The 16038-nt window shown below is 51.3% G+C and overlaps 1 protein-coding gene across 4 annotated transcripts in view; it reads left to right on the plus strand.

The window, feature by feature from the left end:
- Window positions 1-16038, plus strand: part of PAX5 (paired box 5) — a 170738-nt gene that overhangs the window by 116124 nt on the left and 38576 nt on the right. For all 4 annotated transcript variants that reach the window (XM_045195266.3, XM_045195267.3, XM_045195268.3 and 1 more), the window contains exon 8: window positions 15696-15797. In XM_045195266.3, coding sequence (XP_045051201.2) covers window positions 15696-15797 — 102 coding nt within the window. The remainder of the gene's footprint in view (window positions 1-15695; window positions 15798-16038) is intronic.

Genomic DNA, 16038 nt, shown 5'->3' on the forward strand with positions numbered 1-16038 from the left:
CTCCTGCCCCGTAGGCTCATTTTGGTGGGGACGGCTGCAGCAGAAGGGGATAGCAGAGGAACACCAGGGACCGAGGCCCGGACCCCAGGCGAAAGGAGAAGCCTTCAGTGCGTGCTGGCCATGAGACCAGGCTCCATGTGGCTTCATCTGCCGGGGGGCCTGGTTCAGACCTCAAACAGCCCTGTGGAGAGGGTGTTATTATTGTTCTCATTTCGTAGACAAGGAAATGAGGGCAGAAATCACATGGTAACCTGTCACGGTCACATATATAGCACGCGGTTGGCTGGGGTGGCAAGCACTGGCCTGCTGGACTTTAAAACTCAAGCTGATGCCCATCTGAATGTTCCCATTCTTTTGCCAGAAGGCTCTGCCTTCTTTCTCCTTCTCCTTCTCTTCTTCCTCCCTTTCCAAAGCCCAGGAACCCTGGAAGGCAGTGCAAGGGGTATATTCCCATTTTGCAGATTTGGGAAGTGAGACTCAGTGAGGTACAGCCATTTGCTGGTAGCATGGAGTGTAGAAGCCAGTAGCGAATTCTGTGAAATCTGATCCCTGTGTGGGATCCCCCTGCCTGCCTTCCTGGACCAGCAGGGCCAATAAATATAAAGATGTGACCAAAAAAATCTTCAGGGGGCTTCTTCACTCACCAGCAGTGTGGGCAATTAGAGATTTTCCAACAATTGTTAAATTTTTAAACTTTTTTTGTCAAGAAAGTTTTTATTCCCATAAAACCTTCGTGGGAAGCCCTTAATGTAAACCAGTCGGAACTGAGATTCAGTGGTGCGGGGGTCCCCCAGGAGGTCCAGAGGAGCGCAGCTGGAACCCCCGCACTGGCTGACTTTTAGCCTCCTGCGGACTCTGGTGCTCCCCGATTCTAAAGTGGTCTTCAAGCCACTGTGAAGGCGGCTCACAGAACACGTGCATCTTGTACTCAGCCTGGCTCTCAGTTCCCCCCTCTGAAACCTCACACCTCACTCCCCAGTTGCCCACCTGCCTCACCCCAACCTCTGCCTGTGACTGAAGAAACAGACCAAAGCCCAAGCACACTGCCTGTCGCGGCTCATCCGCTGGTGCAATGGGACCCCCTCTCACCACCAGCCCTGCCCGACTCTGCCCGAGCCCTGCTTCCAGTGCCCCCGAAGGAGCCCTGCCTACTGAGACCCAGTTCCAGTGCTTCCTCCTTCAGGGAGCCTACAGCCTGACCGCTGGCAGTGAACCTTAGGTCTGCCCTTCGCTGACTGTGCCATCTTGGTCAGGACATGTCTTCTCTCTTAGCCTCAGTTTCCCCAGCTGTGGTCATTGGGATGGTGAATAACCGGCCAGCTCACCCCAGGCCTGACCGACTCGTGCACTCGTTCCCACAGGATGCCCCCTGCTCAGTAGAACCCCCACCCCAGGTTGCACAGGGCACTCTCACTTCTGTGATCCTATGTGGGGCTCCTGATGGCCCATGAGGGAGTGAAGGCAGGGGTGATGCCAGAACTGGCGATGGTTTACCAGCAAGAGCCTGAGCTACACGGGGTCTCTCAGAAGCTCTTACCCCTGGCTCAGCCTCTCTGGGAGGGGAGGGGCAGGAAGGGATGGGCTGGCGACTGGGCAGCCTGCATTGCCAGCCAGCAGTGCGATTTGACGCGTGTTCTCTGCAGCACATTCATTTGCCAGCACCCTGGGAGGTGCCTCTGAGGGTGGGCTTGGTTCTCCCTGGCAAACAACGCACCTGCCCAGCCTGCCGCTCACATGGCCCCCCCGGGTAGTTACCAACTGCCACCTCACTGTGTGGTGGGGGGAAACAAACAGAGGAGTGGCAAGGCTTTCTCAGCTCTGGCTCTGGCTCTCTGTGACGTCCACTGTCCTGTTGTCCTCTGGACCAATAGCGGACCAGCCGAGCCACTCTTTTGGGAATTGTGACAGGCCCCCATCCCTTTCCAAGACGTCAGAAGCGTGTCTGAGGCTTTTCTGGCTTAGACATTTACCTATTGACTATTTCTTCAATACACAGGCTGTCAGCCAGCAGATGTGGTGTGGCAGAGAGCTGGGTAATATGCCTTCCTCATGTCTCTAGCATTGTTTGATTACCCCCCAGGTGGGTGGCCTGGGGTTAAGACTCCTGTACACAGAGAGGCGCGGGGACCTGCCTGAAGGCACAGTAAGGAGGTGGAGAGCTTTCGGACCCCAACTCCAGTGCTGACTGGGGCTCAGTGGGCCTTCACACTTGGTCCTCCAGCCCTGAGCTTACCCTTCAGCTTAAAAGGTCCAGTAGGTCCCTCCTACAATGCTTGACTTCATTTCAAACCCATCCTAGACATGGAACTTGGTGGTCAAGAGCACGGGTGGCCTGAGTATCTTTCTTCCCCCGACCCCTACCCTATTTCCTGCCTGTGCAAACTGGGCCAAGTTACTTAACTTCTCTCAGCCTCAGATGCCTGCTCTGAGTCCTGGAGGTAATAATGGCATGGTAACATGTGGGCGCCCTTGTGCGGGCTGGGTGTCTCTCAGTGGTTTACATGCCTGAACTCTTTCATCCTTTTAAACAGTCTAAGAGGGTGATGTTATCACTTACAGATGAGGAAACTGAGGCATAATTTTGCCAAAGGTTACAGAACAACTGGTAAGTAGCAGAGCTGAGGTCTGAATCCCGGCAGTCGGCTCCCAGAGCCTTTGCTCCTAACCATTAGGCGCGCGCAGGCTCTCGGTGACCACAGCCGCCACCGCCGCTGAACAGCAACGACAACAATAACTTCCACCTCGTAGGAGTGTGTTGATGACTAAATGACATAATGTCCACGAAGCACATAGGACAGTGCCTGGCAAATAAGAATTGCTAGCTCCCCTCCACTCGTCACTACGCATACTCGATGGTACTGTGGACACATACAGCTTTGGGTGGCGCTATTAGTGTCCTCGCTGTGCCTGGCCCTGTGCTGGGAGCTTTACACACACTTGTTGATTTAATCCACGCAACCATTCCATGAGGCAGATACGATTATCTTTACTTATAGAGGAGAAAACGGAGACACAGAAAGGGTAAGCCATTTGTTCAAGATCATGCAGCCAGCAAGTGCGGAGCCAGGGTCTGGGTGGAGGCTGCCAGCCTGTGGCCCTGGTCTCTGGCTGTCTTGCCACACAGCCCCCTTTTACAAAGATATAATGCCCCCCAACCTGGAAGTCCACTTCAGGGGAACTCGATGCTTTCCGTGTGTTTGTGTATTCCTTCCACTTCCCCTTTCATGATTGTGTGGTTTATGCAGACTCCACCCCTCAGGAAAGAGGACTTTCCCAACCGTCAGGGTTGGGAAGTGTGTTCTGAACTAGCAACTGGAGGTGGGCAGATCTGATGAAATACTGTGGGCCCTGAGTTGGAGGGGGGAGGGGGACTGCTCCCCTCCGCATTTCAGTCCAGCCTTGGGACTCAGGGATTCTGAAATGCCACGGGGCAAAGAGACGTTTCCTCCAGCCAGCTTGGGTGGGTGAGGACTGTGATCAGCAGTGGAGGTGTGGCGGGGGTCTCCGTCAGCAGTCTGCTCTCCTGCGATCTTTGCCGTCGACATGCACCACACAGGGGTTCTCCGGGGGCCCCTCCGGGACTGAGATGGGTGTTGAGCTTTTCTCTATCTGCTACTTATGAATACAGAGGTACCAAGCCAACTTTCAAAACACTAGTGTCTCGCTGAAGAGAGACACCTCATTATGCCGGAGTGACATAAGCTCACCTCCCTGCAATGACCCCGCCCGGGGTCACCTCTGCGGCATCACTGCACGGAGCCCGGGACAGAGGTCTGTAAGCGGGAGGCTTGCCCTTCCGCCAGGCGCCTCAGACTGCTGAGGTTTGGTTGTCTCAGGTCTGATTATGTTGTTTTCCTGTCTCCATCCGTGCTGCTCACCTGTCACCTCTCACTTGTCCTAGTGTCAATTTGCCTGGCTCTGGAAGTCTCTCTCCTTCTTATCTTGCTGTTTTCAGTCTGCTGGAGGCTAGAAACCAAGGCACTGAGCTCACTGGAACTGTGTGCGAATATGATTGGGCCTGCCAGAGCCGGTGCCCGGAGGGACCCGAGGGACCAGCTTTGTGCCCACCTTTTGGCAACCCGCAGCCAGGATGTTGGGCTGAGATGGCTTGCTGGCACATTTTGGGTTGGTGGGACAGCACCGTACTTACTGCCCCTGTCAGGGCTGGATGCTGGCCGGGAGGAGGCCTAGTGGGACCATGAGCTGTGAATGAGTGACTTGGCCAAGGTGCTTCTGGCATCACGATGCTGTCCTTGAAAGTAGGAAGTCCCTGCTGTGACAGCTGTGGCCGGATTGCTGCAAAAGTGGGAGCAGGGGGCAGGGAGGAGCCACGCGCTCCGAGCACCTTGTATTCATCAACACCTCCCCTTGGAGACTGTGAGTGCACCCCTTGGGGGCACAGACGGTGTCTGGTTCTGAAGATAAAGTTAATTTTAAATGAAAAAGTTAATTTCAAATAAGAAGTAATACATCCATGTAGTTAAATATTCAAACCATACAGAAAAATATAAAATGAAAAGTAAATCTCCTGCCCCCAGCCCTAGCCCGCCCATTCACAGTGCCTCCCCGAGGCCACAGGCTCGCGCATGCGCTCAGTGGCATTCTTCTGCGTCTCTCAGCGCATACTTCGCGTCTCTATTCTACTAGCGTGAATGGAGTAGTAGGGCACACAGCGATCTTCTGCACTTTGTTTTACTCATCCAGCGATGTGTCGTGGCACTTTCTCCACAATCCGTGCATTCAAATTGACTTCTCTGTTTTTCAAAACTGTGTAATATTCCATCATAGGGAAGTATCAGAATTTATTGAACCCCGCCATTATGATACATATTTTGATCATCTCCCCTTCCTTCCTTCCTTCCTTCCCAGAAAATGTAAATATTCATGTGGTTTTCTGTGTATTTCCATAGGTAAAACTTGGAAGTAGAATTGCTGGTCAAAGGGAAGGTGTGTTCTGCATTTTCAGTTCACCTACTGAGGCAGAACAGTGCAGGGCGGGAGGTGGCAATAGCAGGACTCTGGCCTCAGGTGGCCTCGGTTTGCATCCAGCTCCACCTCTTCCTATCGAGGTACCTTATCTGCAAATTGGGGATTATGAAGATTTATATTTCCCAGGGTGGCTGTGATATTTAAATGAGATAATACATATAAAATGCTTAGAATGGCGCTTGGCTCATGGTAAGAGCTGTGCAAATGCTAATTGTTACTGTTATGGACATTATTATTGTTGTTGTTGTTATTGCTGCTATTATCATCACCCAGGTCCTCTGGAGCACTCAGGAAGGTGCTTCGAATTTAGTAGGTAGCAGATAAGGCACGCACACATGAATGAATGAAGACATGAGCTAGCCCAGAGTTGCGCCTGCATTCCCTTGCTGGAAATACTGGCTTCCCTCTGTCTCTGGAGCAGGGCCTGTCCTGGCAGGGAGGCCCAAGCCAGGAGTGTGGCAGAACTCTGCAGCCTTGCTCATTAAATCCCTGCCTTTGTCGGTTTGTTACATTGGACCAACAGTTGCTAGTTGGAGGGAGATCATGTTGCAAGTGTGCATGAAAACACTGACTGAGCCCAGTGCCTGCTCTAAAATGCCAGGCAAATGAAATTCCCACACTGTCCAGAAACTGAAACACAGGGTTGGAGTCTGGGCGTTCCCAGTGATTCCGGGGAAGTAGGTGAGGTGGGTTCAGATGAAGGAACGGGGAGTGTGGAGACTGCAAAGTGAACAGCGCCCTGATGAATGAACTGTCAGAGTTCCCTGCTCTGCAAACCCAGCTCAGATCTCGAGCCAGTGCAATTAAAGGGAGGCCAGTCAGAATTAGTGAAAAGTGGGGGTTAAGTAATTTTCAGAAAAGAAATGTAGGGTTATTATTTGTAAGTAAATAATAGCACCTAAACTAATAGCTAATAAACCCGTCACTAGGAGCCTGCCGGGTCTGCTGTAACGACACTATGCAGCTTGCTGGCAATTAGCACGTCCACTGTGTGCGGGCGAATTGGGCAGTTCCACCTCCGCCAGCCTTTCCCTTGCAGGTGTAAGACTCGCCCTGTGCACCTCCCAGCTCGGCACACTCTATACTTATGGCGGGGCCGGACAGAGGGAGACTTCGGAGCGGCCCCTGTTCAAATTGTCACGCATTTCAGACACGGCCGGAAGGAAGGAGCCTGGTGGTGCACACAGGACCCGAACACACACACACACACCAGGGTTTGTGTAGCAGACACTGTGCTCCCCATACCCCGGGGTCGGGCTGTTTCTTTCCCCCGCCCCTCAGGGGACAGGTCACTGTCATCTGCCTCAGTGTTGATTGAAAACCTCCAGCTCATGTCACTCAGGCACTGTTGACTTTTTTTTCTATAACAAACGTTAAAGCATAGTTTTTTAAAAGTTGAGGACATAACGCATGTGCAAATATAAAAGGAACACCTGTGAAGATTTTATTCAACTCATAAATTAATGAGGGAACCTATAAAAAGATAAAAGTCATTCCATGAGCTTTTCAGAAACTAGGGGTTTATATTGTCCATCAGGAAAAGCATTTAAAAAATGTTGAATAAAATTGATAGATTAGGCACAAAGTTGGTTAATGTCCTACAGGGCTTACACCCAAACTATTGGGGCTGTCTCTCCTACCTGGTAGAAACCTATGTATTAACGTGTAACTTCCCCATGTCTGATCTCTAATCTAATAGTAAAGAATCATCAAACACGGGTATATTCTCTTAGAGGTATGATTCTTGGGTGTGCCTAGTAAATAATGCCAGGTACATGGAAAGGCTATGCTTTCCACCTTTATGGCCTGTTTTTAAAAGTTTTAATAATAGCTTTTTATACTCAAAAAGGTCTCTCCTGGTTCTGTGACTCTGAGGCAGGGCTTTCTGGGAAGATGTCCTAGCTGTGCCTGCAGGTTCAGGCTAAACGATTGCACTAGGACAGAATGAGAGCTTTGGCTTTGGAGCCTCCCTGAGTGCCCACGTGGTTCCAGATCAGCCTTCAGGGTGGGCAGAGTGGCTCTGTGATGGGATGCTGGGACAGGGGCCTTGACAGGCCGTCCAGAACGGAAGGCAGGGAGGAGGAAGCCAGGAAACAGGGGAAAGGGAGGACCAGTCTGAACTGGGCAGATCAGGGCCATGGGAAAGAGGGCCCTGGGGGGAGGGGGGAGAGTCACGAGGGGCTTGGGGACAGACTGGACGTGAGGGAGGAGGTGTCATTGAAACTGGCATGGCTGGGAGGCTGGGGCTGTCACCCACGAAAACAAGAAAGATGACAGGAGCTGAGGGCTTTGAGAGATGGATGAAGGTTGAGAATTGGCAGTCTGAGAGCTAGACATGGCCTTTGTACAAGTTTTCCTTGGCCCTCTGTGTCTATTTCTAAAACTGGATTAGTGTCAACATTCACAGACAGCAGATTCCCAAATGCAGTGGAACCAGAGTTCTAGCTGCTTTTGCAAACTAGCTGGAGCTGAATGGGGGCTGCTCCCCGGGCCAGGTGCCCGGTCACCCAGGTGGACGTGTGGTGAGAGGGCCATGCAATAGTGTGCACGTCAGCAGCCCCTGTCTGATCCTGCAAGTTCCTTTCCCGGAGATAAGAAATGTGACGGATGCTTACCCCGCTTTCACCAGGACTTAATCCAGGGGCTCCAGAGAGTCTGGTGCTGGGGCATTAGTGCTAAGGCAGGGTGGGCGGGCACTGCCATACCCATCTGGACAGCAGCCAGCACCAGCCGCCAGTGCCATCAACACAGGAGTAAGATGATGCCTCTGACTCAGGGAATGTTGGAGCAGAAAAAGTCCTGAGAAACCACCTGTTCCCACTGCTTGAGCAATCAGATGGGAAAACTAAGGCCTAGAGAGAGATGGAACTTACCTGAGGTCACACGGCAAGTTACTGATGCACTTTCCAGGGATGTGCAGGCTTCCTGGGCATTAAAAGTCCCCAGTGGATATGATTGCCATTTTGTGAAAAACTTTGCCTCTCTCAGCTGGCTCTGCCATATTCCCTTAGAGCCTGGGCCTCATGTGTGCGGTTGGCCCTCCTCCGGGAGGAACCCCCAGCCCAGCACTGTCCAGGCCAGCAGACCCTCTCCAGCCAGCGAGCCACGCCAGCATCCTGCCCCACCCCCCCAGCCCCATCTTGTTTGCAATAACTCCTGGCTTCTCAGTGGCTTTCTTCCTTCTTTCCCTTGCTCACACGCACGGGCAGGTAGGTAGACAGGAGCTCGGCTGGTGCCCTGTGGTATTCAAAGTGAAGGGTTTTCACACTGTCAGGGTAATGAATTCTGTAAGGGTTTGAAGAGAGGGGCTGGGAGGGTCTCCATGTCATGTGTCTAGGAGTGACAACCCCCAGTGGTTAATTACTGCCACACGATGAGAACCGAGCTGGTAGCAAAATGAGATAAGTTCATTATGAGCTAAATTTGAAGTTAATTGGATTCACATTTCCCCCCATTAGTGCACATAGAAAGAGCCTACCTAGAAATGAGCTGCGTGAGAAAGAAAAAGTTGCATCTAAGCAAAAACAGATAAATCAGGCCTCCTTAATTCAGTGGAGTTCATGACAAAGGGCTTTCTGAGATGCTGGTGAGACGGGAACCAAAGTTCCTTTCCGATTGTAGAACTAACATCTGATTAATTTCCTCTTGGCAGTCTATGGTCATACCACCCTGAACATGCCCGATCTTGTCTAATTTTATCTTGGCAGATATTTCCAAGCATCTACTGTGGGCTAGCCAGTGTAGGAGCCTCGTAATGACTGATTGTTAAACACCCCCAGCCTTGGTGACATGCCGGAAATACGTTAGAGAAGGGACAAAGGCGCCAAACGTGCTAGTGCACTGCAAGGTCATCAGATCCCAGCTCAGTGCCGGGAGAGTCTTTGTAGGCGATCAAAGCAAATGAGAGGCTTGAATCCACTCTGGGTTTTCCCACCAGCTGGTGTCTGGCGTCGGCTCATCTTTGGATAGTTGTCCTTAGAAAAGTCCCAGGTAGCGTGGTGAAAACAAAAACAGGTAACATTTATGAAGTCTCATGTCAATCAGCTACTGCCACAACACCGATGCTTAGCAAAACCTCACCAAAGCTCAATCATCTCTTCTTGCTCATGCTCCTGGGGGTTGGTTGTTGGTTGGGGGTTGGCTGATCTGGGCTGGACTTGATTCCAGCTGTAGGTTGGGTCCATCTCTGCTCCACATGTCTGTCTCCCTCTTTGTAGCAGGCTAGCCAGGACCTGTTCTCGTGGTGATGGCAGAGGTACAGAGGGGCACGCCCAGCCACACAAGCCTATGCAAGCTTCTACTTGCCAAATATCTGCTCACATTCCATTGGCCGAAGCAACGTACGTGGCTGAGCCCGACCTGAACGGGTCGAGAAGCACATTGCCTCCAGCAGGAGGAACTGCAAAGTTTAGTTTTTCATAAAAATAAATTTATTTGTTTTTTACTTATTTTTTTAATTATTATTTCTAATTCATTAGGTTTAAAAAGTTTAATATTATGTTTTTCCTACATTTTTGGTGTCAAATTACCATTCCTTTTCAAGATGATGGTTATAAGGACAGGGCTAAGGGTCGCAGCCAACAATTCAATCTCCTGGGGTTTACATGTTTTTTCTCACTGATCCTTCCCCCCAGTGCCCCAGGAAAGAGGCGTGTTTTTGTTTGTGTTGCCGAGGGGGGCACAGTATAGGGGTTCAGAGTGCAGACTGGCCAGCCAGACAGACTGGGTTTGAAACCTGGCTTTCTCACTTACTAGCTGTGTGACTGTGAGCAAGTCCCTTAAACTTTCTGTGCGGTAGTTGCCACCAATAAAATAGGCATAAGAGTCGCTCTCTAATAGGGCTACTGCAGGAGTAAATGGATCATAGTTTCCTGTCTATAAGTGTTAGCTAGATGAGTGTTGGCTATTATTATTCCCATCTTACAGATGGGGAAACCGAGGCTCAGAATGATTAAGGAACTCTCTCAAGGACACACAACCAGTAAGTGGTAAAGCAAGGATTCGAGCCTGGGCAGAGCGCTGTGCTCTGCTGCCTTCCTTTCCGTTTTGAGCTGCGGTCAGCTTCTCTGTGACTTCCCCACAGGGTCTCCTAAAGTTTATTGGGAATTTTATAAGCTGTGAGGATTAAATGGAATAATGTTTATGAGCAGCCTACCCCAGTGCCTGAGGTGGGAGGGTGTCGGGGACCTGGGGATGACACCAATGCTGCCAGTCTCTCCCTTCTTTGCCCACCACACCGCAAGTGATAACTCAGATCTGCCTCTGTGGCCAGTCCAAGGAAGGCACATGCAGCCTCAGGCGGTAACCTCTGGATCCAGGGACATTTGCCGGATGAAACTGGAGCCATGGACAATACAAAGGAGTTCCCTAGTCACAGGAACTCAGAGGCAGCTATTTGTAGGATATATGTGGCCATTCATCAGTTCCTCTCTGCACGGGAGGAGGGACGGGGGGTGGAATGAGCTCCCCAGCATGGTGGCCAAGCCCTGAACCCTTCCTGGAGCTCACACCAGGCTCCACTGAGGCTGGAAGCTGGAAGCACGCCCAGCCCTTGGTCCAAGGAGGACGTAAGCGCCCTCCAGGCGGCAGCTCACATTACAGGGTTGACTGTGGAGGTTCCAGAGCTGCGGGCGCAGTTGAACTTTAAGGTAGAAAAGTCTACTCACGGCTAAGTTATCTTTCATGTATTTGCACTCACAAACCAGTACAGGCTCTTGGATATCATTGAACTAAGAGCTTTTTAAAAGAAATTGGCAGAGACTGATGCTCAGACTAAATGGTTTGCTCAGAGTCCCACAGCAGTCCAGTAGCAAAACCGGGGCTCCGATCAGTTAAAAGGCCCTGATGGCCTTCTTGTCCCGGCTCTCCAGTGAGGGGTCATCAGCAGTTGCTGTGTGCCAGGTTCCGAGCAGCCCCGCCCCTTCGGAGCAGACTGATACTGGAGAGTTCATTCCCAAACAGACATTGACACCCACCTTCCCTTCTGGCTTCTGACAGCCCTCTGTGACCATACCCTCTCTTTCCTGCTTTAATCAGGTTACCTACCGCTTCCGGTTGCTAACCTGAATAGCAGAACCTCTTAGTTCTCAGCCTTCCTTAAGTCCTTGTCCGCCCCCTTCCACACACACACCCTCTACCCCACCCAAGAAGCTCAGATTGGAGCCCCACCACCTGGAGTCAAATCCCTGCTCTCTTTCCTACTAGCTGTGTTACCTTAGGCAAGTTACTTAACTTCCTCCTTGCTTGGTTCCCTCTTTTATAAAGTGGGCATGATCATTGTTCAAACCTCACAGAGTTGTCAGGACGATTAAATGAGTTCACGTATAGAAAAGAGTAAGAATGCCTGGCACAAGTGAGTGCTGCTTTATCATTAGTAACATCATCACCTCCATCTTGTCTGTTCCCCTGGCACAATGCTCCCTTCGCATTGGAAGAGATGGCACGGGGAGCAGGGGGGCCATCGGAAGAGGCAAATACATAAAGGGCCTTGAAAAAGTTGGTGGAGGAGCTGGCTCTTGAGGGTGACCCTTGGAGACTGGATGAAAGCTTGGACCGATGGGAGTGAAAAGAGAACAGTTAGAAAGGGAGAGGCAGGAGCAAGGGCGTGGGGACATGAAAGAAGTGCCGGGCGGTCTGGGGAATGGCCGGGGACGCCGGAGGTGGGGAGGCTGGAAAGGTTGCAGGTGGAGGACAGAATGAGGAAGGCATTGGAAGCCAACCTGGAAAATCTATGCTTAATGAAAAAGGCAGTGGGGAGCTACTGAATCTAGGGAGATGTTGATTCTAGACTTCCATTACCTGGCTGTCTCACCAAACGTTTTTATAGGTTCTCGTGGATGAGCTGATCTGCCTGTGATTTTCCAGATTTAAGATAGAGCCAACTAGTTTTGGAGTTCCCTCTCCCCCAGTGTTTATGTCTCTATCTCGTCGTCTTGTACCGGCTGAAACTTTCAGAACAACTTTCAGGAATAATAGGTTTCCCCGACATGTTCTTGACTTTATTAAGAATGCTTCAAGCATTCCACCAATTCGGTGTGATGTTGACTCTAGAGTTAAGATCAATATCAGATCAAAGAAGTATACTCCAATGCATATTTCCTAAGAGGTATTGTAGGGAATTAATATTGAGTTTAGGTCAATGCTTTTTCCATAGCCTTGATATGATCATATGTTTTTCCTCCTTTGATACATTAATGTGATTTCCCAGCCAATGCTTTAATATTGATCATCCTTGCATACCCCAAATAGGCCTTATGTGGTCATGGTATACTATTCTTTTTCTAATATTGTTTGATCAGTGAGATTGATTTTTTTTCACGTATATTAATAAATTGTGAGTCTAGCCTTTAATTTTCATTTTGGTGGACCTTTTTAAGGTTTTTACAGCAGGGTACAAGCTAGCTTTATGCTAGCTTGGCAAAATAAATTGGAAAGGGTTTTTTTTTTTTAGTTTTTACATATTCTAAAACAGTTTAGTAACAGAAACATGTGTCCTTTAAAGGTTTAAAATAACTTGTCCCCTCCCCACCCATAAAAGAACTTGTTCAAGAAGCTAAAGGGATAGGCTACCTTGTTTTTAAAAAGAATTTAAGAAACGACTACTTATATTTCTTCTAAGGTTATTAGGCTGTTCATATTTTCTATCTCTTCTTGAGTTAACTTTGGTAATTCATGTTTTTCTGGAAAATTCCACTTTTGTTGAGCTTTCCACATGTATTAGGAGAGGCCATACATTTTCTATGTTTTTAACAGCCTCTCTTCTGTATCTCTGGTGATACCTTCTCCCAGTTCCTTGTTTTGATATTCGTGTCTTCTTTTTTGACTATTTCCCCAGATTTGTCTATCTTTCTGGTCTTTTGAAATAACTATTCGCGGTTGTATCTATGGTTGTGTGTCTTTTTCTGTTTACTAATTTGTTATTTTCTGCTTTTTCTTTATCAATTCCTTTCCCCTCCTTTTCCTAGGTTCATTTTATTTCTTGTTTTTAAAGCTGGCTTCTTGTGTTGAGTGAAGCTTTGGTGAGGCACTGACTTTCAAACCTCTGCTTTCAGGGTCAAGGTTGTAAAGCACGGGTAACAGTGGCAGAAACGACTGGAATTTAGCCCCCCGTTGAAGAAAGAACCCGATCCCAGGGGCTGGCGAGCTGGATTCCACTACCAGCCTTGCCTCCAATCAGCTGGGTGTCTTTAGGCATGTCCCTTCCCCTCTCAGGACTCTCTTATCCACCCCAGGCAGTCATGTGGGCAGCGGATCTCATGCGGCTCGGCCCTGTGGGCTCCCCTGTACCAGGCCGCCGCTTAGCAGGATGACACCCTTCGCCTTCCAGGAGGCAGACACGGCTTCCTCCTGAGGGGCTCCTGGCTCTCATCCCAGCACATTTGCCCACAGAAACTATGTAGTCGAATTTCAGTCTGTATGACAGAGCTGACAAGCAGTGGTGCCATTGTGGCCTGAAGGCAAGGTTCAGCCTGGGTGTCCCAGCTGAGCCACGCGGAGTCTCTGGACCCAGGGTGAGAAGCACAGGCAGGTGTATGTGTCAGGCAATGGAGTGCCGTGGCTGAACGTGTGGACTTTGACATTGTACTGCTTAGATTCGAATCCTGGCCCTTGCTGTGCAACCTTAGACAAATTACTAGACCTTTCTCTGTCTCACTGTCATGTAAAATGAGGACAGTATCAGTACCTTACCTCACAGCATGGTGGAGGGTTAGATGAGTTAATAATTTAAAGTACTAAGAACAAAGTATTATTTAGTGAATAATAATAAAATACTAAAAGTACTGGTGTTTCGTAATGTCTAGGTCAGCGTTGTTGGTTTGTCGTTGTCATCAGTAGGGTGCCTGCGAGCCTGATGGCAGGGCCCGGGTGGGAGCATGGGGACAGCCCCGCCCACGGCTGTCTCCTCTCCACGCCTCGTAGTCCGGCCCTGGCCCTGCTCCCGCCCGTGCACTGACCAGTCTGACGCTGCACTCGTTCTTGACCGTGAACGGAGAGGACTGTTATAGGCTCCAGAAAACTCCTGCTTCTGTATCAGGGCCGCTTCTTTCATGTTCTCAACCAACATTTGCAGGCCTGTGCCATTCCGACCTGGGTGCAAAGGCCTGATCCTGGAGCTTACACTCTGTGGAGAGGAGCTGCTCTGGAGGGTGTGGGGGCTGAATTGGAAGAGGAGGAGGGGGGAGGCATGAGACAGCTGGGGAACCCCCTTCAACCACTTACAAATGTGGGCAGTTCTGCCAACTCCAGTTATCTGTTTAAGCGCAGCTTTTATGGGGGGTCATATGCAGACCATAGGGGGAATCAAGGACCCCTGGGGGCATTTGCTCCCCTGTCACAATGCCTCATGTGAAGAGGCACCAGCCACTCTTGTCACAAGCCCGGATGCCCAGTCCAAAGCTCGGAAGGTAGTAAGCAGAGGGGAGCTTCCTGGGTTCTGGAAGGTAAGCAGAACCGTAAGTGAACCGAGGCAGCCTCTGGGTGCTGGCTGGGCCGTCTGCATGACCAGCGCTAGAAGGGCTGTTCCTCTCTCTGGGAAACATTCATGTCTCATACCGTGCGCTGGCTTATAGTTTTTGGGGGTGTGGTCAGAGGTGGCCCTTCTTGCTGAGCCATCTGCTGGTGGGGCTGAGCTCAGAGCCATGGGCCTGTGTACTACCTGCACGGCCTCACTGGGCCTAATGGGGGGCTCCTGGGGCCCGGCCTGGCTGTGTGCCATCAGGAGCCGCTCTCTCACACCCCCGGACCTCTCCTGACCTCCTTAATCCTCAGTGTCCACACCCAGAACAGGTCGAGGTTCTGCCCTCCCTCCCTCGTCCCAAGGCCGCCTCATTTCCCACCCTCTCCCCAGCGGCACCCCTTTCTTTCAGGAGCAAGCAACTCTCAGTCCCATGAAGTGGGGTGGGGGCTCATCTTCAGGGGCCCACAGATAACCACGGCACGGTGCAGTCTCGCAGGGTCTGGGTTGTTGGTCTCGCCCATGAGCGCCTTGTTACCGACACGTAACTGGCGGTATGTGATGGGGCAGACAAGCCTGAGAGTCACTCCCGCAGAGTCCTGCTCCTCCAACGCTTGGATGAGCCACCTGTGCACACATTTCTTCACAAAGACCCTACTAGGCACCAAGCCATGTGGTGGAGGCAGGCTGTGTGGGCTTTGAAGGAGGAGTCACCCCTGTTCTTCCAGTGCTCCGAGCCTGCGAAGAGGGGGGCACACAGTCCCCAGGATTTCTGCCTCCATGGGCTGAGACCTTAACCTCCAGGTCCCAGTGCCCAGAATGGTGTCTGGTATCAGAAAGGACTGGCTCTGGGCCAAAGGAAGAAGAATTCAGTGAGGGCCAGAGCTGTAGGGGTTTGGGGCAGAGGGAGGCGTCTGAGATGTTTTTGAAGGCGGAAGGCGGGCGGTGTGGGGCTGCACGCAGCTGGAGGAGGGGGCAAGGCGTGGTGGTGCAGAAGTCCTAGTCCTACTTGGGGGGAGAGAGTACGTTTCCCAGGGACACAGCCGAGCATCCCTGGTTCCCGTGAGTGGGGCCTGGGTGGCTGGAGGGGTGTGTGCTCAAGTGTGTGTCCGTGCGAGTGAGCCGAGGAGCTGGGGGCATGTTGGTGTTTGGCGTCCAGACGTGACGCATGTGCAGATATCCGGGGAGCCGTGGGCAGGAGCAGCTGGCCGCGGAGACGCTCACCCTGTGATTTGTTGCTTTGATTCCTCAGGCCGAGACTTGGCGAGCACAACCCTTCCCGGGTACCCTCCGCACGTCCCCCCCGCCGGACAGGGCAGCTACTCAGCACCGACGCTGACAGGGATGGTGCCTGGTGAGTGTGCATTGTTGGCGTCTCTGCAGCATGGCGGATGGGGTTTCGGTGGGGGGCGTCCCCCCCAAATAGCCCTGGTGACCTCTCTGCTTCTGAGAAGTGGACCTGAATAAATCAGGCAGAGGTCTGCACTCTCAGCCTCCTCTGCAGCTGGGCCTGCAGGGGGCTGGGACCGGGCAGTGGCAGCACCAGGGAAAACATCAGAGAGAGGGGGGCTATTGGCTGTCGCTCAAACATCCCC

The sequence above is a fragment of the Desmodus rotundus genome, chromosome 1, assembly GCF_022682495.2.
Source record: "Desmodus rotundus isolate HL8 chromosome 1, HLdesRot8A.1, whole genome shotgun sequence".
Taxonomy (NCBI): Eukaryota; Metazoa; Chordata; class Mammalia; order Chiroptera; family Phyllostomidae; genus Desmodus; species Desmodus rotundus.